This window comes from Lissotriton vulgaris, chromosome 1_1, assembly GCF_964263255.1.
Source record: "Lissotriton vulgaris chromosome 1_1, aLisVul1.2, whole genome shotgun sequence".
In the NCBI taxonomy this organism is placed as follows: domain Eukaryota; kingdom Metazoa; phylum Chordata; class Amphibia; order Caudata; family Salamandridae; genus Lissotriton; species Lissotriton vulgaris.
In genome coordinates, this window is record NC_141685.1 from 610,123,124 (window position 1) to 610,144,390 (window position 21,267).

Sequence of the window (21,267 nt, forward strand, 5' to 3'; positions counted from 1 at the left end):
TATTTTTGAAGACTTCGCGACAGAAACGTTTGCCACTTAAGTCTACTCTGCGTGACGCATGCTGCGCACACATAGATTCATTTCCACATTCAGCGTTTTATTTCCATTCCTGCTGTCTATCACTATACATGTAGCATACTGACATAATGACGTCTTTTCAGATGTCTCTCTATACCACACTGCTGCTGTTTCTAAGCACTATAAATGGCGGGTGCAACTGTTACCAAATATATTTGTATTTAGAAACAGGGTCATGCTGGGTTCAAAATATTACCCATAGTTCACCGTATAAGTAAACAGTGAGAGTGCAGTTCCCCAAACTTTCACCCAATATCCACCCACCTGCCGCTCACCCCTCTTTACCCCTCGCCCACTCCAAGGCAACCTGTTGGAGTAAGAGGGAATTTGTATTTGGGATGTATCTGTGCTTTTTCTGTGAAGACCAGCCTGAAAGATATTTTTTGCTGAGATTGAATCAAAATATCAATTATGAAAAGGTATCTCTTGGAGTTCGCATCACTTAAGTTTCAATGGTGTAATATTGGCACTGCCTGCTGCTTCTGGCACCTGCTCGATTAATCTCCTTTGATAGTAAAACTTGTCCCAGTCACTTACTGCTTAAGAAGTGAATGAAACACCTATAGGTATTATTTAGCAAGGGAAGAGGACAAATGAAAATGGGAAAAGGGAAGAATAATAGAAAAATAAATGAAGCATCTCTGTTTATTTATTTATTTTTATTTTTATTTGTTTAAAGGAAATTGCTGTATCCGATCATGTTTTTATTCTTTCTCCCCCAGGGATCCTCGCCACCCATCTGTTCCTTACCATTATTATGAGCCTGCGGGGCCCGACGAGTGTACCATGTACCTTTCACATGAGCGGGGGCGAAAGGGCAGTCACCACCGGTTCATCACAGAGAAGCGAGTTTTTGAGAAGTGGGCAAGGACATACAATATTCACTTTTATCAGCCAGAATGGAAGCCCGGGGCGCCTACGATAAATCAGTCAGAGGTGAAACCAGCCTACTGAGCGGTGCACATGCGGACTTGTATCGAACATAGCAGGTTGGGGTGGACCGTGCCCCATGCAACGCAACAAACCAACCGAAGAAGAAAAGGGTCAACAAATGTGCAAAGAAAACTGCTGCATTATTCAGCAATGAACTAATTCAAATGGAGATATTTTGTATCAAACTGTATCTTAACCCTCGCTTTCATTTATTTCGCCACCTTAACCTTTTGTCAAGTGTACAAGTATGTAAAGTATGTATGAGATTTGTCTGCACAGACGGGAGCAGCCTGAGACATGACTCAAAGAGAATGGTTTTAGATACATATGCTCTTTATTTGGCATTTAGATACATTGTATACATTTTATATTACGTGAATATACTGGGATTCCTTTTTCAGTTGCACATCTGATATACATTTCAGGCAAGAATCTTTCCTAATCCAACCGTACTGTATAAAGAACATTTGTTACAATGAACGTACCGATTTGCAGTAATTAATTATTAAACAGTATTTGGACTATACATTTTAAAACTCTGCAACCATGAGTCTATCTTACGTAGGAGAAGGATATTAAAGCCTTATAATTTTCAATTTCTTTTTTATGAAAGCCTCGGGTGATCAATAAAGAGGAGATCTTGATTTTTAAACATTAAGAGCGTAAAAAAAAGCTCAGAGATCTTGTTCCTGGATCATTAGATTTGAAAAGCTATCACTTTTAATGGGGTTTGCCTTGTATGTCCTACCCTGGCACACCTCAACAACACATGTAGGTCATTATCTCACACACCTATTTTATTTTCACAAAACAAGTCATCCGTCTGCTTGGTCTCATTTGGCATTAGGTTTGCAGGCATTGTAAGTGTGGCCACCTGAGCATGATTGTCAGCCTTTGACAGTAGAATTCCCCAACAACCACTTCCTTGTGAAAAAAAGGTGAGTTGACCAATGGATGAAAATATAGATTGAATGTGTAAAAATGGACATACGGGCAGTTCCTGTTGGGTGTCCATGATTGACATCTGGTTTCCTCCGCAGTTGGTTTTCTTCAGTCAAATAATTGATTGGATACACCTTAAACTGGTCCCTCAACAGCAGTAGCAGGGTTAGACTTACACAGATAAAGGCACACAAAGAACAATGTATATGAGTTAAAGACTGACAAAGCCGCTGGTGAACAAAGCTGAAGATATAAAAAGGTCAAGATAGTTAAAGAGTAAGACTTGCAATTGAAAGACCAACAAAGGAAGACTTGTGCATTAGATTTTGAGCACTGGCTGTCCTGTAGAAATAATTGAAACCTGAAGCATTCAAAAGTCTTTCCTGGGATAAGCAACCTTTCTAAGGAAGACACATGAGAGAAACATCTGGGTGAAAAAAGGTATTGACAAGTGGCTAAACATGGCTAGATAGATTTACACTGAAAGTTTATTTACATGCCAGACGATAAATTTGTTTTAGTCTTGAGAAAGGAATTACTTTCATTCGTGGCAAGGTGTGCACTTTTCAAGGTTTTGGTAAATCTTACTGCTCAGTGACTCAATTCATTCTTATTTCACATTTCCTTTTTTCAATGCATAAAAGTACAGCATACCAACACACAAATACAATAAAATAAATAGCGTACATTATGTAATCTCTAAAACTGTTCAAATATTAATCCATGTAGGTATATGGCCATTGCTGGTCAATCGTATTTCAAGGTTAAAGGCAGGTATTGCAAGTAGCATCATGTGCAGCATAAGCCATTGCCCATCACTCATTTCTGTATTAAGGTTTTACTAATGATTTCATAAAATAGATATACCAATACTACATCTCAAATGTTAACCCTGAGTTGAAGACTAACAGGTTTTGTAATGTAAGCAATCACTCATTTCATGAATCTCACTGATTGTGTGTCTCAATTTTAGGGACTGTTAAGCTGGTGAAGATTGCAGTGCATATGCGTAGGTCATTGCAGACCAATGCATTCACTACATATGGCCACATTATTAGTTAAGCACTATGGGGGTCATTCACAAAGGCGTGTAAGAGTATGTAAAAGGGTATTCTTCTAGTACTCTTTTATATACTCTTCTATGCTTTTGAGAGTGGTCTTCAGAAAATAGAAAGGTTTACTATCTCTTTGCAGTTTTACTTATAGGGCACTGGGAAATCCAAGTAGGACACCCTTGAAGGGATAGAAAAGTCTCTTGTATGGTGACAGACATACCCCTGCCCTGAGTGCCTCGGATGCAATTATGTCTGGATCCCAGGTGCTGATTTTTGTTTTGTTGGGGTGCCCAACATGATACCCTCATAGTGGTAAAAGGCTACTGCCTTTACAAGGAGTTAAGTAGCATGAGCCTCATGGTGGCAGCACACCACGTTTTGATTAGTAAAAGTCCAGAGACCTTTTCGGATGTGTCAATAAAGTGAGGCCTATGGGCTCACTCGTAAAGTTCTGTAGTTGTCTGCTTACCTAACCTTTGACGTACATCAAGTTGGTGTGCAGCGCTGTGCAGTGCGTGTGTGATGTCTGCATGTGCTGGGTGTATGTACGCCTGTAAATGGTACAATACATAGAAGATTCTAGAATCCTTTTTGGGAGTTCCAAGTCTGACTGGAGGAGTAGGAGTAAGTACAGTGAACCCGTAGACATATTTGTGGATTGCTGCTTTCCTGTGAGCTGAGTGGGTCACACACTGGAGGAAGAAGAACCAGGCTCTTCAAAGAGGGTTCTTGGATTCCGGGAGAGTTCACTGGAAAGGGGAGTAGGGATGGAGCCCAGAGGTAACATGTTGATGCACATATCACTGTGGCTGAAATCAAGGTGTGAATCTCTAGTCACTCTCATGGCCTGTTGTTATCAGATTTAGAGTCACTTCTGCTGTGACAGACTGTTTTTAGGGGAAAAGGCATGGCTGAGAAGTGGGCACTTCAAAATGATGAAGATCCCCAACACAAACCTCAAAGACTCCTACCCTAAATCACATTTGGTATCTAAAGTGGACTACAAAAAGAACTCAAGGCCTCCAAAAGTGTCAACTGTCAAGCAACCAGTCAGGCTGTGTGAGGAGGAGAAGTGCTGAAAGACATCTGCTTATGACAGCCTTGAGGCTAAGGCCTTCCAGTCTCCCAGGTAAGTGAGGGATATCTGCTAGGGGTATCCAACATAACGTGGCCCTGGAGTTTGGAGCACCAGTGCCTATTTAGTTTCCAAGGTAAGTGTGCCCTTATCCTGGTGAGTGGTTCACTGTGCATGGTATGAGGATACGGCTGCTACATTTACCAGGTCGTTACCTGTGTGCAGGTTCAATTCTGTGACCCTTATGCCAGAGGAGGCGGCATTAAAGTTAGCATGGTCCACATCCCTCCCATGCTGATGGGCCGAAGTCTGTGTGTGGAGTGAAGTTGGCAACTGCATATGCCATGTGGGACCGCCAGGAAGATTAATGCTGTGCTGATCAAGCGGTCACCTGTGTGCAGAGAATGGTCAAGGACCCCACAAGCCAGGTGAGGCCATCAGAAAGGACAAGAACCATTTCCTAGTTCAAGTCATTGTCATAAGGAGAGGCTGCCGCAGTGATCAGTGTGGGCCTGAGTACCGACTGAGGATCGTAACTGAAGCAATCTAGCCCCAGCTGCGTGAAGGATCAGAAGAATCTACTGTCTCACTTGAGGAAGTGTTGTGGACATCCAGCCATTGAGCCATAAGTGTTATTCACCAACAACAGCTGCTGTCGCTCTCTGTAGAGACTCCAGGTGCACTATCCTCGTAGGAGCATGTAAGACTAATTGCAGAGTCGGAAGGTTTTAGGGAAACTTTTTCTGCTGCATAGCACTTCGGGCATTGGAATACTTGTAACTTTTCAGAGGCGGATTCGGACTCCTGAGACTTGGACTACTAGTAAGGCCTACCTTGAATGTCACCTATAGTGAATGAGAAATAACCACTACAGCTAGAGAGAGAAGTGGGACTTGGGGACCGTCCTATCAAACACTAGAGCCCTGACATCAGGGGGCTGTTTGTATTGTTTGTGTATGCAGTAATTAACTTTATGCTCATATATAAATACTAATGTTGTCATATAAGAACATATTTGACCGAACAATCATTTATTGCTGCTATTGAACATACTGTGAATTTTGAACCTGTGCCCCACCTCATGTTCTCCCTCCTCCCCAGAAGCCTTGGAGTGCTCGACCTGCGCTACCACTGAGAGTCAAGTTCATTCATTCATTAAATTCTTTATTTCGGCTAATATGCCATAAAAGACAGTGCATACATTACATTACAATTCATTAGTAGTTAAAAACATGTTATCACATAAATACATAAAACACAAAATATAAAATACAGTACAAGTTGGAAGGTAATTTGAGCAGAGACGTACATTCATAAAGGATATAGTGGACCATCATGACAATCCCAGCATCGATACGGTTACAATTGATGCCCAACTTTTTTCCTTTGATAAAAGATAGAGAGCAAAAATCTACTGACACTAAATACTATTTGTTAAGATGTGTTTGTTAATAGGATTCTCAGAGCCTGGGAGCATGATCTCAAGCCCAAAAGTAAGCATATTGGTTTAATCCACCTCCCTCTAGCCTGTGCATAGAGGGGACAGAAAAAAAGAATATGCTGTTCATTTTCGGTCTGGTTTTGGTCACACAATGGGCAGAGTTCATCCATTACTGGGGATGTTGGGTCGCGATTTCTAGCCCACCGTGCCAAAGTAGTTTTGAGCAATAGATTTCCATACCGAAATTTTAAAAATAAAGTTTTGGCAAGTGGCGGCTCGATCTCATCCATAAACATCTCATAGAGCGGTTCATCCTTAAAGTTTAGGAACTTTGCAACTAATGTACCACTGGTTGTAATATTTACAGTTCTACTTAACATAAAACTCCAAAATGCTCTTTTTAGGATTAGTTTGGGATTAGCAGGTAATTGCTCGGGATTCTCCCAAAAGTGTTTCAATCCTATATTATTCATCCAAATCTTGATGTGTCTTAGCCATGGAATGGTACTCTGGCTGTCAAGAGTCATAATTTCCTTTAACCCGTCTCGGTAGTCTTGAAGTTCGGGCACTTGCCATAGTCTCACCCACAGCATTAAAGGTCGGATCAAAACTTGGTGATCAGTCCTTTTGAAGTTTAAGTCAAGCTCCAGGGGAACTAACGGGGTACCTCTAGGGACTCTTACCAGGCTACGCATAAAATTATTATCCAAAACACTGAAAGACTCCCTGGACCCGGGACCCCATATTTCAGCACCATAAAGAACAGATGCTTGAACCTTAAATTTGAATAATTCCATCACTGGGGATACCGCTTTACTGGTGCTCATACTTTGCTCCCTAAGTATTGGTTTAACATTTTGCACGTAGGTTAGTTTGCTTTTATCAATTTGGGCTTTCCAAGTAAAGTTTGAATCCAAAGTTACCCCTAAATAAGAGAAATGTGGCACTGATTCAAGCGTAACTCCTTTGAGTGTTAAACAGCCCTTATCTGGTTTGATAGGATTTAGGGCCATACATTTGGTCTTCTTACCATTGATCTCCAATCCCTTTTGGCTACAATATTCATTAAAGGTATTTAGTAATGTCTGCAACCCATTTTTTGTTTGGGAGATCAGAATGGTGTCATCGGCAAATAGCAAGGATGTCACCTTTTCGCCATTCAGTTTTGGAGAATCATTTTTACATCTCTCTAAGAAAGAGGGGATGTCGTTTACAAAAAGGGAAAATAGCGTCGGGGCCAGAACACAACCCTGGCGTACTCCTCGTTCGATGGGTATTTTTTGGGTTAATTCACCATTTGGACCCCATCTAACTCTCGCGAAGTTCCCTTCATGTAGTTCTTTGATCTGGACGACAAGATTTTTTGGTATGCCTGCTGCACTCAAGGTTGCCCATAGGAGACTGCGAGGCACCAAATCAAATGCAGCCCTTAAATCTACAAAGGCTACATATAAATGGCACCTCTTAATCACTACGTACTTCCAATAGAGGCAGCAGAATCTAAAAATTTGGTCTATTGTGCTGACCTTGGATCTAAAACCAGCTTGGAATTTAGTTAAAAAGGAATTTTCATCTAGCCAATTACTCACTCGTATTAAAATGTGTTGAGTATATTTTCTGTAAAATGTCCATTAGACTTATTGGCCGATAATTACATGGGTCCATCCTATCACCTTTTTTAAAAATTAAAACAATTTCCGCTCCCTTCCAACTTTCTGGAAATACTAAAGTTCGAGAAAATGTATTGCACAAATAATTAATATAAGGTGCCCATACTTCAAGGTTGTGCTTGTACAGGTCCCCTGGGATTTTATCCAAACCTGGAGCTTTCCCGGATTTGATTTGTGATATTGCCAGCTCTGTTTCCCCTATAGTGAAAACCAGATGTTCGGCTGGAGATTCAAGATTTTCTACGCTCGTATTCATGTATGGGTCATCGTATTTTTTATATAAATTCGAGAAGTGTGTGACCCATGTTAGCTCATCCAAAAAAACGTCTTTGGTTACCCTGCCTGCATGGTTCCCATTAGCGACCAGCCTCCAAAAGGCCACATTATCACGTGACTTGGCGGCTAGTAGCAAATCGGCCCATTTGTCTTCCTCCCAAGCTATCTTTGCGGCCCTTTGAACAGATTTGTAATCACTCCTTGCTTTTTTTATGTCTATTGGAGATTTGGTCTTGATTGCCAATAGTAATTCCCTCTTTGACTCTCTACAGGATCTGTCATACCACGGCTTACTATGGGACAGATTCTGGATCTTCTGCTGGATTTTTTTTGGCATCTTTGTAACTAGTAACTTTAGGTCAGCAAACATTTTTTGATGAATTTGGAGAAATGAAGTGTTTCTTTCATTATCGCCTATTCTTTCTAAGTAAGGACCAAAAGTGTCTGCCAAAAGCGAGTATATTTCTCTTAAAATATCGCTATGATCCAATATAAATGGCCATTTTAGGGACCTTCTATTATTACTGATATGGATCTCGGAGTTAGCAACTTCATCTTCCCCAGATGTTGATTGTTGGACCATGTCATTTAACAAATAGGCATCCAGTATCAAGTTTAAGGGAAAATGGTCACTTTCAAACCGTTCCATTACTTTGAGGTCTAGAAGATGAGGCCAGAGGGGAATAGAAGCAATCACAAAATCTAAATTGCTTTTATAGTTGTTCCTGGTGAATGTTGGTTTTTTTGAGCTGTCACAGGGTAACCGTCCGTTACATGCCCTAAGGGCGTGTTCCGTACATAGGTTAATAAGTTGTAAGCCCAGTGTTGTACATTTAACCTGTTTTACATTTTCCAGGGTAGGGATATTGTTTGCTTGATCTTCATCATTAAAGATTTCGCTAAGACCCAGAACTGGCTCAAAATTACAATTTAGATCACCAGCCAAGATGACAAAATCCTCCCTGGGATCTAATCTACTCAGAAAACAATCTAATTTGGCAATGGTCGGAGATTCTTTTGAGGAGGGTGAAGGCCTATTATAGACATTTATAAGAAATAGGTTCCTCCCATTGCAAGCTGTGATCTTTAAGGCTAATATGTCTAACGAGTCAGTGGGTATCTCCTCTATGTTTACCCTTAAATTTATTTTCACCCATATCAGAAGCCCCCCTGACGGCCTACCACTTCTAGAGGGTATCGCACCAATCCCATAAGTCTTGTAGCCCACCCAATGAGGCGTCTCCACTGCCCAAGTTTCCTGAAAGAGGCAGAGATCAAAGGACTCTATATAGATAGCCCACTCCGGGTCCCTTAAGTTTTTATCAACTCCGGCTATATTCCAACAGATCATTTTTATCGGAATTTCAGGAGTAACTAATCTCTCAGTGAAAGACCTGGGCGTCACCGCCTGAGAATTTGGGATGACATCATGGGGTACATTAACATTGTCATTGTCAGTTTTGCCCATGCTGGAGGGAGCTGTATTAACCAATACATCATTGACATCATCGAAAAACACAGCATTAGCCAATACATTCTGAGTGGTATTACTCACGTCATCACAACTCAATGTATCTAACCCCACACACCCCAACACCTCATGGCATCAATCACAGTCGTCTAGACCGCTAAAGATGTCGTATCTATTAGAGGTTTCTAGCGGTGTAAATGGTTTCAGATTATCCATCCTACCCCTCTGGATTTTATGAGTTTTGGCCGATACATAGTTCCATCCCATTGGATCTGGTGCTATCATGGGGCATGGTATGTAGTGCATATTGTTTACATTCTGCAGAGGGGGGGGATATGATGCGTAACAATTACTCCCAGCATTCTGTACAATAGGATGGTTATTTGGTTGAGTTGTGGGTATGTGATGTAGTTGCTGATATTGCGGCAAGTGAAGCTGTGACGGAAAAACCACTGACCTCGGGTAGAAGTAGGTCAATGGTTTGGGGATTATTATGTTATTTGTATTTCCAGCCTGCCAGTTCAATATGAACTGGACAGCGTTTGGATCCCTAAAATTCACCACCACTAGGTCACCATCAATGTCTTTGGGTCTACCCCCCAACCATTGAAGGCGACGTACATGAACAATTTCTCCATTGACATGATTTGCAATAGGCCTATATAGGCTAAGCCAATGCATAATCTTATTTTTTAATTGGGCAAAGCCTTCCCTCTTGTTTGGTCCAAGCGCAGGCACCCCTGTTAAAACTACCACATAGGGTACTGCCTCTGGTGGAAGTTCGGGCAGAGGTGTCCTTCTAGCTTTCCCCCAAGCATGACTAGTATCTCCCACCTCCCTTGTTGGTTTCACCAAAGGTGGATTGGATATGTTAGCAGTGTTTTTATTTGTAACATTTGATGATGATGTAGGTACAAGGTTTTTTAGGTGTGGAGGATTAGGGGGTGGGTGAGTCTGTACAGTCGTCATCTGCGTGATCCCCGTAGATTTGGAAGTAGATGCAATTGGGGCAGGGATATTAATAGGAGTAGTGGTAGCTTTGGGTGCTTGAGCTTTAGCTGATGTGTTTTGTGGGATATTTGCTACAGGTGTTTTGGTCGCATTATTCAAACCGATGTTAATTACATCATCCTTTTTACCCAATACACGCTCAATGTTACACAACCTACATTCCACCTCCATCAACCTCTCCAGTATGCTTGCTGAGTAAGACTTAATCAAACTCTCTATGTCAAATAGGGACACAGGATCCCTGCTCACAATAGGTACATTAGCAACCGCAGACGTGTCCATAGAATCTTCGTTGGCTAACGGGGTAGTTGGCATGGTAGAAAATGTTATTGGAGCAGTACCCCCCTCGCTATCTGTATGTGGAGTACAGAGATCTTTAACAGCATTACTTGTTTTCTTGCCAAAATCGCGACAACTTAGTTTTGGTTGGAGCGGGTCTCCCCTTTTCCGCAGTTTTTTATTCAGTGGTGGACCATAAGTTTTTTGAGCAGGAATCAGTTTTTTAACCTTAGTACGAGATATTTTTACAGCAGGCGAGGCTTCTCCTTTTGATGTACTTTGATTATTAGAAAGTAGAGATGACCCACTCGCATCTGGGGTAGGTAAGGGGCTTTGTGTGAGCACAGTTACATTAGCTTCCAAGGGCTGACTATCCAATAAGGAGGACGAATCATTTACTGTCAGATCAATGTCAGTATCATTAGAACCATTAGCTGGAAGCGAGGACAAAGGGACTAAGCCATTTTTTATATTTTCCACGGAGCGACGTCGGTCAGCCCTCCTCTCAGCCAGGACAGATTCCCTAGCGATGTCAGGGGATGATTTGGAAAAATAATTGTCTAAGGTACCATTTAGCAGCACTCCCTGTTTATCAGGTCCAGGCAGGTCTAAATTTAACGACGCCATTAGCAAAGGCTGGGGAAGGGAACCAAGGCAGTCAAACGTTATAAAGGGAGATGGCAACAAAAAGTACCTTATAGGCCAGGAATTCTGGCCAGTCCGGTCTCCTCGGTTCTCGGAGGGTCTCAGAGGGTCCGCCCTTATTCCGGGCTTTGTCCCGGATTATGTCCCGCACACGCGTCCCGCTAACGCGTGGCTAAGCCAGTTCTTATACAGGCTGAAGAAAGGGGGGGCGGAGTCACGGGAAGAGGCGGCAGGTGTGCTTGCTGGAACGCGCACAGCCTGGTGGGCCTCGCAGTCCCGTCCTCCTGCAGCAACAACTCCCCTACAGCGTTCTCAATGCCCTACGGGGCTCCAGACGGCCAGGCAACAGCACAGGTCAGGCTCTCCTTGACGAGCGGCTCCCGCGAAGCGGGGGCCGCAAGGAGTTTTCAGCGGCAGCACAGAGCAGGGGGCGGAGACACGGGAAGAGGCGGCAGGTGTGCTTGCTGGAACGCGCACAGCCTGGTGGGCCTCGCAGTCCCGTCCTCCTGCAGCAACAACTCCCCTACAGCGTTCTCAATGCCCTACGGGGCTCCAGACAGCCAGGCAACAGCACAGGTCAGGCTCTCCTAGACGAGCGGCGCCCGCGAAGCGGGGGCCACGAGGAGTTTTCAGCGGCAGCACAGAGCAGGGGGCGGAGACACGGGAAGAGGCGGCAGGTGTGCTTGCTGGAACGCGCACAGCCTGGTGGGCCTCGCAGTCCCGTCCTCCTGCAGCAACAACTCCCCTACAGCGTTCTCAATGCCCTACGGGGCTCCAGGCGGCCAGGCAACAGCACAGGTCAGGCTCTCCTTGACGAGCGGCTCCCGCGAAGCGGGGGCCGCAAGGAGTTTTCAGCGGCAGCACAGAGCAGGGGGCGGAGACACGGGAAGAGGCGGCAGGTGTGCTTGCTGGAACGCGCACAGCCTGGTGGGCCTCGCAGTCCTGTCCTCCTGCAGCAACAACTCCCCTACAGCGTTCTCAATGCCCTACGGGGCTCCAGACGGCCAGCAACAGCACAGGTCAGGCTCTCCTTGACGAGCGGCTCCCGCGAAGCGGGGGCCGCGAGGAGTTTTCAGCGGCAGCACAGAGCAGGGGGCGGAGACACGGGAAGAGGCGGCAGGTGTGCTTGCTGGAACGCGCACAGCCTGGTGGGCCTCGCAGTCCCGTCCTCCTGCAGCAACAACTCCCCTACAGCGTTCTCAATGCCCTACGGGGCTCCAGACGGCCAGCAACAGCACAGGTCAGGCTCTCTTTGACGAGCGGTTGCTAAGGAACTATAATAGATCAGGCCCCAGGACATCAGAAGTAAAAGGCCTCCACTTCTACTGCTTGCCCAGTGGCCTTCTGAAAAGGGTTCCAACAACACTCAGCTGCTATTGCCAATCAACCCAACTCTGAAGGAGTGCCAGCCACTTAAGTCTGCAGTGAACACTATATAATAAGATATATTTATAACAGCTGACAATTTTTTTAGCATGCCACATTGAAATAGCTGATTTATGCAAGAGACAGGAAAACGAAGAAAGCACAATAGAGGGACAACAACATTACCGACCAAGCAAAAGAATACCACAAACAAGTCAGTCATACAACTTTTCATTGTCTTAAAAGGGGCAGCCAAAGAGTAGACTTCCAGCTGGTCAAGGGCCACCAACTTTATAAAACATTTTTGTTAGTAGGGAAAGAACCGAGAGGACTTTTTATTCTTTTATTTCCCGCTATAGAAACTAATAATTCTACAAGACTGGCCACTTGGTAAAAAATTGAGCAAGACTTCCAAGAGTTTATTACTAGTGTTATTAGCTATGGCTGTAGGAAACATTTTATTTATGTATAAAATTGAGAGCTAACTTAAGACAACCATTTTATGACAACATTTTAGAGGAGATTATGAAGGTAAATTATCAAATATTTTGACAAATCATTACAGACTATAAAGAGGATCTTTTTTTTGGTAAGGTGCCTTTTGGTGCATTGTTGCTGCTGGTACTACAGCGCGCTGCGCTAGCATTATTTTAAACAATATCCCGTTTTTGTATTTCTGTTCTAATTATTTAGTATTGCCTTGCTTTTAACCTGCATCTGGTTCTGGCCCTATACTTGCACTATAATTGTGCCCCCACCGCGTTTTGGACGGAGTTATTCACCTTCTGGTTGCCTGCTCGTGGCGCCGGTCGCCATCTTGGGGGGGACTTCTGAATCACGCGCCACTTGCCTGAGCGTTCTAGCGCTTTGCAGGAGTTCAGGTGAGCTCCTATTTAAGGCGAGCATTTCTGCTGCTCTGCCTTTGGTAAGGTGCCTTTTGGTGCATTGTTGCTGCTGGTACTACAGCGCGCTGCGCTAGCATTATTTTAAACAATATCCCGTTTTTGTATTTCTGTTTTAATTATTTAGTATTGCCTTGCTTTTAACCTGCATCTGGTTCTGGCCCTATACTTGCACTATAATTGTGCCCCCACCGCGTTTTGGACGGAGTTATTCACCTTCTGGTTGCCTGCTCGTGGCACCGGTCGCCATCTTGGGGGGGACTTCTGAATCACGCGCCACTTGCCTGAGCGTTCTAGCGCTTTGCAGGAGTTCTGGTGAGCTCCTATTTAAGGCGAGCATTTCTGCTGCTCTGCCTTTGGTAAGGTGCCTTTTGGTGCATTGTTGCTGCTGGTACTACAGCGCGCTGCGCTAGCATTATTTTAAACAATATCGCGTTTTTGTATTTCTGTTCTAATTATTTAGTATTGCCTTGCTTTTAACCTGCATCTGGTTCTGGCCCTATACTTGCACTATAATTGTGCCCCCACCGCGTTTTGGACGGAGTTATTCACCTTCTGGTTGCCTGCTCGTGGCGCCGGTCGCCATCTTGGGGGGGACTTCTGAATCACGCGCCACTTGCCTGAGCGTTCTAGCGCTTTGCAGGAGTTCAGGTGAGCTCCTATTTAAAGCTCACACAACTCGCGCAGCGGTGACGCGCAGCGGGAGCGCCTGACTCGCGCCGGAGTCAAGCCAGAGTCCTGCCCGTCTGCGCCCGTCCGCGTCCCGGAGGCGTTTTGGCGGCGGGTGGGGCTCTGTTCACCGAGAATGAGCACTCTGGGTGCTCTTTCGGTGCGGTACTCCTCTATGGAGTTGCGCTCCTTGCATGTCAGGGAGAGCTGCTGTTGCACTGTCTTTCCGGCCCGCCATAGGGGCAAGTCACGATGTCCGGGCTGCGGCTGGCATCCTACCCGGGTTTTGTCATCAGCCCCGCCTATTGACATCGCTGGCGCTGAGTATGCCTGCATGCTGTTAAACACCAGATCTGCTCGCTGTCATGCGCAGCACATCTTTGAGCTCCTCGAGACTGAGAAGCCACTCTGTCTTATGTTGACGGAGACTTGGTGGGATGAAGCGTCTAATCCCGATGTGGCTATGGCCATTCCGCCTGATTTTGACATCTTCAGGAAGGACAGAGCAAAGGGCAGGGGTGGCGGGGTCGCATTGGTGGTAAAGAAGGGCACACCTTGTACCATCTTGCCTACTGAGGACATCCGCGGCTCGGAATCGCTGGCTTTTTCTATCGCGCTAGCGCCGCACCAATCAGTGAAGGGACTGTTAGTTTACCGCCCCCCTGGTCCGCTTGGGACGTTCTTTGCGGACCTTGATTTGGTGTTGGTGGGTCTTGCCCTGAGAGCAGAACACTGCTTAGTGGTTGGGGACTTTAACATCCGGATGGATGATCCATCTGACCCCGCCGCTATTAAGCTCTTGGAGGCTATGACGCCGCTGGGTCTGACCCCTCATCTACAGGGTCCCACCCACGATAAGGGGCATACCCTAGACCAGGTCTTCTCGACTTCTCCTTTGGTAGTGAAAGAGATTCTCCCGGTCCTGTGGTCGGATCATTGGCTTGCCAAATTTGTAATCAGCGGCAAGGTCAGGGCGTCTAACCCTGTCTCACAGCAGAGGGGACGAGCCTGTAGAGCATTTAGCAGGGTGACCCCTGAGATGCTGGCTCAGGCTGCTGTGACACACCCCTGCCCTTTGTCTGGCGAGTTAGAAAGAGACCTGGAGGCCCTGCAAAAATGGCTGACGGAGAGGCTGAATGACCTGGCCCCTGTTCTGCCCCCCCGCCCGACACCTAAGCGGGTCTCGGCCCCTTGGTTTACCACGGCTCTGTGGGCTACGCGGCAGCAGTGCAAGGTAGCCGAAAGGGCCTGGCGGGCACATTATGACAGCAAGGACAGGTCTGCCTACAAGGCTGTGGTTAAAGCTTACCACCGAGACATCCGCCTCGAAAAGAAAGCCTATTTCGCGGGGAGAATCGAAGCAGCTTCGAACTCCAGTAAGGAGATTTTTACTATCGTTCGAGAATTCATCTCACTTCGGACTACCGCCTCGGAAGAGGGCCCCGTAGAATCCTGGGCGGCGGATCTTGCGTGTTTTTTTACAGGCAAGATCAAACTCATCCAGGACTCCTTTCTATCGAGTGGACCGGTCACGTTGCCGGTGCCCGAGGCGGGTACGCCTTCCCCAGTCACGCAGGGCGCCATATTGGCTGAGTTTCCATCTCTGTCAGCCTCCGCCTCCCTAGCGCTTATGAGCAACTTAAAATCTGGGTCTCCGCTTGACCCCTGCCCAGCTAAGCTCCTGGGTAAATTGGCGGAGGTGGTTAATCCGCTGGCTCACCCTCTTCTCAACCTTTCGTTGAGTTCGGGAGAGGTGCCGCCAGCATGGAAGCAGGCAATGGTCATCCCGTTGCTTAAAAAGCCGGGACTCGACCCGAAAGCCCCAGCCAATTACAGGCCAATTTCGCTGCTGCCGGCTTTTGTAAAAATCTTGGAAAAGCACGTTCAGTCGGTGCTCTCCAATTTTCTGGAGTCCCATGAGATCTTACACGACTCCCAGTCAGGCTTCCGTTCAAACCGCAGCACCGAGACCGCGCTCCTGGAGGTTTCGGAAACCACTAAAGGGGTGCTGGATTCCGGGGGCAAAGTCATGCTGGTGTTGTTGGACTTGTCGGCGGCTTTTGACACCGTCCCCCATGAGGGCCTGCTCGCAAGACTCTTTGAGATTGGCCTGCGGGGGACGGTGCTCAAATGGTTTTCTTCCTTCTTGGCCGGCCGCCGGCAAACGATCTGGGCATCATCTGACACCGCTGTAATGCCGCCTTTGGGAGTCGGGGTCCCGCAGGGCTCTATATTGAGCCCGACCCTCTTTAATATCTATTTGACCCCTTTGGCGGCGGTGGCGGAGTCATTTGGTGCCCGGATTGTGTCGTATGCCGACGACACCCAGCTCCTCTTCTCATGTGAGAGGGGTGCTGACTTTGACGGGGAGAGTATCCAGAATTGCCTTGGGGCTGTGTTCGCATGGTTCCAACTGCACAGCCTCAAGTGCAATTCCGATAAATCGGAGGTACTCTTCTTCGGGTGCGAGACGGAGCCCAGTTGGCAGGCCTGGTGGCCCATCGATATGTTCCCTCCGTCCGGCTCTTCTCCCATGGCTAAAAACTTGGGGGTTAAGATGGATAAGGGGCTGACGATGAAAGCCCAGATCCTGGGGGTAACCGGCACCTGCTTCGGCCTGCTAAAAATGTTGCGGAAGTTTCTGCCTCTCTTGTCCGAGGAGCACAAGAGGCTGACGGTGCAGGCCCTGATAGGCTCCAGGTTGGATTATGCCAACAGTCTGTACTTGGGCCTGCCAGAGTATTTGCTGCAGAGGCTTCAAGTTGCACAGAACGCGGCGGCCAGGGCCATCTTTGGCCTTAGTAGACGCACCAGCGCCTCTGGGTTGCTGGTGACGCTACACTGGCTACCCATCCGCAAACGGATTGCCTTTAAGGCTCTGACCTTGGCCTATAAAGCTCTCCATGCTGTGGGTGCTAAACATCTTCAAAAGAGACTTACTTTTTACCACCCTACTCGCTCATTGAGGTCGGAATCTCTACTTCTTGCGGCTGTTCCGCGCGTGAAGAGGGCTCGCCTAGGGGGCCGCTCCTTCAGTCTGCTGGCTCCACAGATGTGGAATTCATTACCGCTCCCTTTGCGGGGGGTGACTACTCTTCTTGATTTTAGAAGAGGCCTTAAAACCTGGCTGTTTTCTCAATAGGTCCGCCAGTCGCTCCGTTTTTTTCTGTTGACCTCTTAACTGCTTTTATCTGTGTTGTGTTATTCTGAATGTGTTATTCTTGAAACCTGTTCACCTTACCTAAAGCGTTGGGATACTCTTTTTGAGTAACCGTTGCGCTATACAAAAAAATAAATAACATAACATAACATAACATAACATCTAATCCAGAGAATAACATGAAGATCATGAGAGCTGAATGAGATAATACAAAAAGGATTAGTATAAACCTGAGCCAAAAGTGTTCAAGATAGTGAGAGAGAGATGGTGAGAAAGAGACTGCAGACAATTGTTACTTCTAATGACTAGCACTACTTAGCTGGCTCATTAGTGTGCTAGGACTTATGACATATAGTAGCATTGGCTTAACATACACCTTTTCCAATAATTTATATGTCGCATGCACTCCATTCTTAATGAAGGCAAGCAATTCCTATGTAGATCTAAAAACTGTTTTAGTTTTATCACACAGTCATGAAAAACTCATGAGGGAATTTGCTGGACCGAAGAACATGCTAGCCGTATGCTAGATTCCAGACAAAAAAAGAATGGTCTTTTACATCGAATTAAGTCACAAAATCTTATTCTACTCGAAATGTATAGTGGTGTATCATGATTGCTAAATTCCAATATAGGTTGTTGAAGTGGTTGTATGGTCACAACCAGTGTAAATAAATTGTTAAACCCATGAACTATTAAATTCAATAAAACTATCTCAACTTATCTTTAAAGTAGAATAGGCCTACAGTTTCAGCTTTGGGCTGTATACAAATGCACTAGTGAAAGCTCACACTAGTAGACCTTGGATTCCAGCACATTGTAAAAACAAGGATTTTATTGAAAAAATCACGTGGAATTGTCAAATGCAAATCTGTTGCATAGGGTTCCTAAATACATGCAGGAAAAGAAGCTATAACTGAATTTCCATAAAATTGTTGTAAAAATAATAAGATAGCAAAAGTACACAAGCAATAAATATGAATTAATAAGAGATTACAAGACAGAGAGGCGATAAAAGAAACCAGCATTGGCAAAGCCAATAATTCTCACCTCTGTGGCGTACTGGCATTGCTAATGGTTTTTAGCTATGCTGCAAAGCATTCTCAATGCTGTGGAGCATGGCTAAAGTAAAAGAAAAAAATCTCTTTTTGAGTCACTGGCATCATTTTAAATGCACCAGGGGGAAAACAAAACCTATGAAGAGTACCCAGTATCCCACTAAACACGTATTTCTTCTGCTGAAACCCTAAATGCAATGTGGTCTGACCAAAATCATTTTCAAGCAATATAATCAAAGTACATGTTGTTAAAAACTTTTTTATTTAATTGCTTTTTCTATTTTTATTAGTGAATAAATAATTCTGTGATCTTTCATCACATATCCACAATATTTTCAACTCAATGTACTTGGTCATCAAATCTTCACCATTTCTTATTTAAATATCAAAAACATATCGTTCAATTAAACATAGTTACAAAGGTTTTCCATAAAAAGCTTTTTTTTAAAAAAAAAAACCCAGTAGATCTGTGATTGTTTTTCCACTTACATGGTTACTTTCTCCCCCATCGTACACTCCACACACTCATACATACACAAAAATCTCATCCTACCATACATGACACTCATACCAACAATGTAGCAAACAAATAAACTGGAAAGATCTTCTGTTTAAGCCATTGCTGTGTCTCAGGCTAGGATCACTCCTAGAGCAGTCAATGCACATTTCAGTGACTAAGGCACACATTTTCCTGTCCAACTTCTTCAGGACACTGCGATTTTTAAACTGTCAGGAGCGCACAATGGGGGAATGTACCACTCTCCAGGACCTCAATGTAAAGTGCTTGAAAGTTTGCAATAGTAAGATTTCTTCATTGGTGGAGTTCTCTAGGAGTAAGAGATACTCTGTAATATAAACTCCTTATTAATACTGATCATGCCAAATAACTGGATACTGCATATACCAAGGCATCTCCTGGATCTCTATGACAAGTTCTTCAAATGAGATAAGGGCACCCTTTTGTGGGTCATCCTTAGTGATACCAGGCTCCCAATACTACCCAAGGATTATAATTTTCAAAGCATGCTCTCCACACATGTGCACCTACAAAATTACTTTTCTGCTTTGTTTTGTTTTTAGTTACCAATCACTCCCTGTGAGTGCTTACACAAATAGTAAAAATTAGTTAACTAACTTTAAGCTCAGACACCAGGCAAGTATACACATGGTAAAGAGAGACTGTTCCATGGGAGGGACAAACAGAATGTTCAGATGCTGGAACATGCACACGAAGCAGGCATATAAAGGACGGATGGGGGAAAATGGCTGCTGCTAGCTAATAGCAGTCACAGGCTCAAAATCTGTTCCAGGCAGGTACTGATTTAAACACACGGATGGAGCTCAAAACGACGGAAATAATCTTCTAACTTGACCGGCTTGTATTGGTTGTCTTACCGGTAACTTTTTCGTGTCCTACGTGGCTGAGTGGTGGTGACTGTTTCGGCGGTGGCGGTAGAGCCGGTGGTGTTCAAGATCCTCAGGTGAGCCTGTGGGCGGTCCGCCGGTCCATGGAGGGCTCTTTGGTTTGGGTGTCTCGGCGCCTCGCGGCTGTGCAGCGGCCCATCTGATCTCCTTGCCGGTGCAGAATGGGGCTCGGCGGGGGTGGAGCGGGAGTCTGAGCCTGGGTCCGAGCCTGCGTTTGGCGTTCTCAGCGCCAGGCAGGCAAGCAAGTCTAAGAGAGAACGCAAAAAATTAGCAAAGAAAAAATCCGAAAGCATCCGAGTCACCGCATCACTAAGGTCTTATTTCAAAGTACAAGCCACCCAGCCTCCTTTAGAGGAATTAAATCAGGCATTTACACAGACTTTAGATCAAATAGTGCCTGAAAAGAACCTGTTGAGCTCTCAAAAATCTTCACTACAACCCTTAAAGAAGAAAGACAGGAAGGTGAGAGGAATGGATCCAATAACTCTACAGAACAGATATGAATCACTTACACCAGAGCCAAAGGATATCACGAACAATGGATTGCCCACTGTTGTTTCCTTGTTTTCTTTAGATGAAATAGATCCAGTAGGAAGGGGGTCCCTTGGGAAAATCAAACCCCTTAAGTACTTTAAATCCAACATGTGATAAGGGATCTGCCTCCCCTTTAGAGCGATTACTAGCAACACTACTCACAGAGATAAGAGATAAGTTTGCAATCTCTGAAAACAATCAGTTAAAAATACAAACAGTCTGTGAGGCTCTTAAATCCAAAATGAATGCTATATCTGATAGAGTTGAAGCAATGGAAGTAGCCTTTGATGATCTATCAAAATTAGTAGATAAAAACACGCAAGAAATCCAGGCCCTGAGAGGAGATGATAAAATGGTGAAAGAGAAATTGGAAAGCTTGGTGAATGCAGCAAGGAGGAACAACATTAGGCTTAAATGTGCTAGAAGACGTAGAAGGGGATGAATAAGGTCATTCATTATTAATCTCCTGATAGAAGTCCATCCAGACATCGATAAAAAGATATTAGAAGATGACATACAAAGAGTACACTGGGACCCGTTCCTGAAAAAAACAGGGAAGAAAAACCCCAGATAAATCCTGGTCAACTTTAAATCGTACATGTTAAAAGAAAAGATCTTGACAGGAGGATTTAAAATGGTGGTTTATAAAAAGGCTGATTGGACATTTCACATTAGATCTGATATATTTCACTATACTCAGGAAACGCCATGGGAATTGGGGAAAGCAATGCAAGAACTAAAATGTTTAGGCGCCTCAGCCAAGCTACGCTTTCCTGCCTCGCTTAGAGTAATGTGGAATAACAAAATGTTTAATTTTAAAGACCCAGAGGAAGCAAATGCCCTGGTAAATCAAATAAAGAGCTCAGCATCCAAATAGACCTACTAAGATATAGCCTGGTCAGAGATACAGCCTAGAAATTAGAGGAATATCTCTAATAGTAGTAAGGGAGGTTTCCGGAGGGGGGGGCTCACGTGAAATGTAATAGAAACTTTTTTTATCACAACACTGGGTGGGGGAGCATGTGGGAAAAAATACAAAAAAAATTCTCATCTAACAATGTTATTCTAAAAAATCTCGGCCCTTTTTTCTTAATTAACAGATACAATCACTTGATAATATATGACGGAACATGACAAAGTAAAAAACCTAGAAATTATGTCATGGAATGTGAATGGACTGAGGGTACCCCAGAAGAAAAAGAGTATTAGAATATTTAAGATTATCCAAATGTAATATTTTTCTTATTCAGAAATCCCATCTATTCAAAGAGGAATGGT

General features: G+C 44.7%; 1 protein-coding gene across 1 annotated transcript in view; it reads left to right on the forward strand.

Annotated features, from left to right (window-relative positions):
• Nucleotides 1-1,537, forward strand: part of ST6GALNAC5 (ST6 N-acetylgalactosaminide alpha-2,6-sialyltransferase 5) — a 690,498-nt gene extending 688,961 nt beyond the window's left edge. The window contains exon 5 of the mRNA XM_086954128.1: nucleotides 801-1,537. Coding sequence (XP_086810254.1) covers nucleotides 801-1,032 — 232 coding nt within the window. The 3' untranslated portion in view covers nucleotides 1,033-1,537. The remainder of the gene's footprint in view (nucleotides 1-800) is intronic.
• The last annotated feature ends 19,730 nt before the right edge of the window (nucleotides 1,538-21,267 follow it).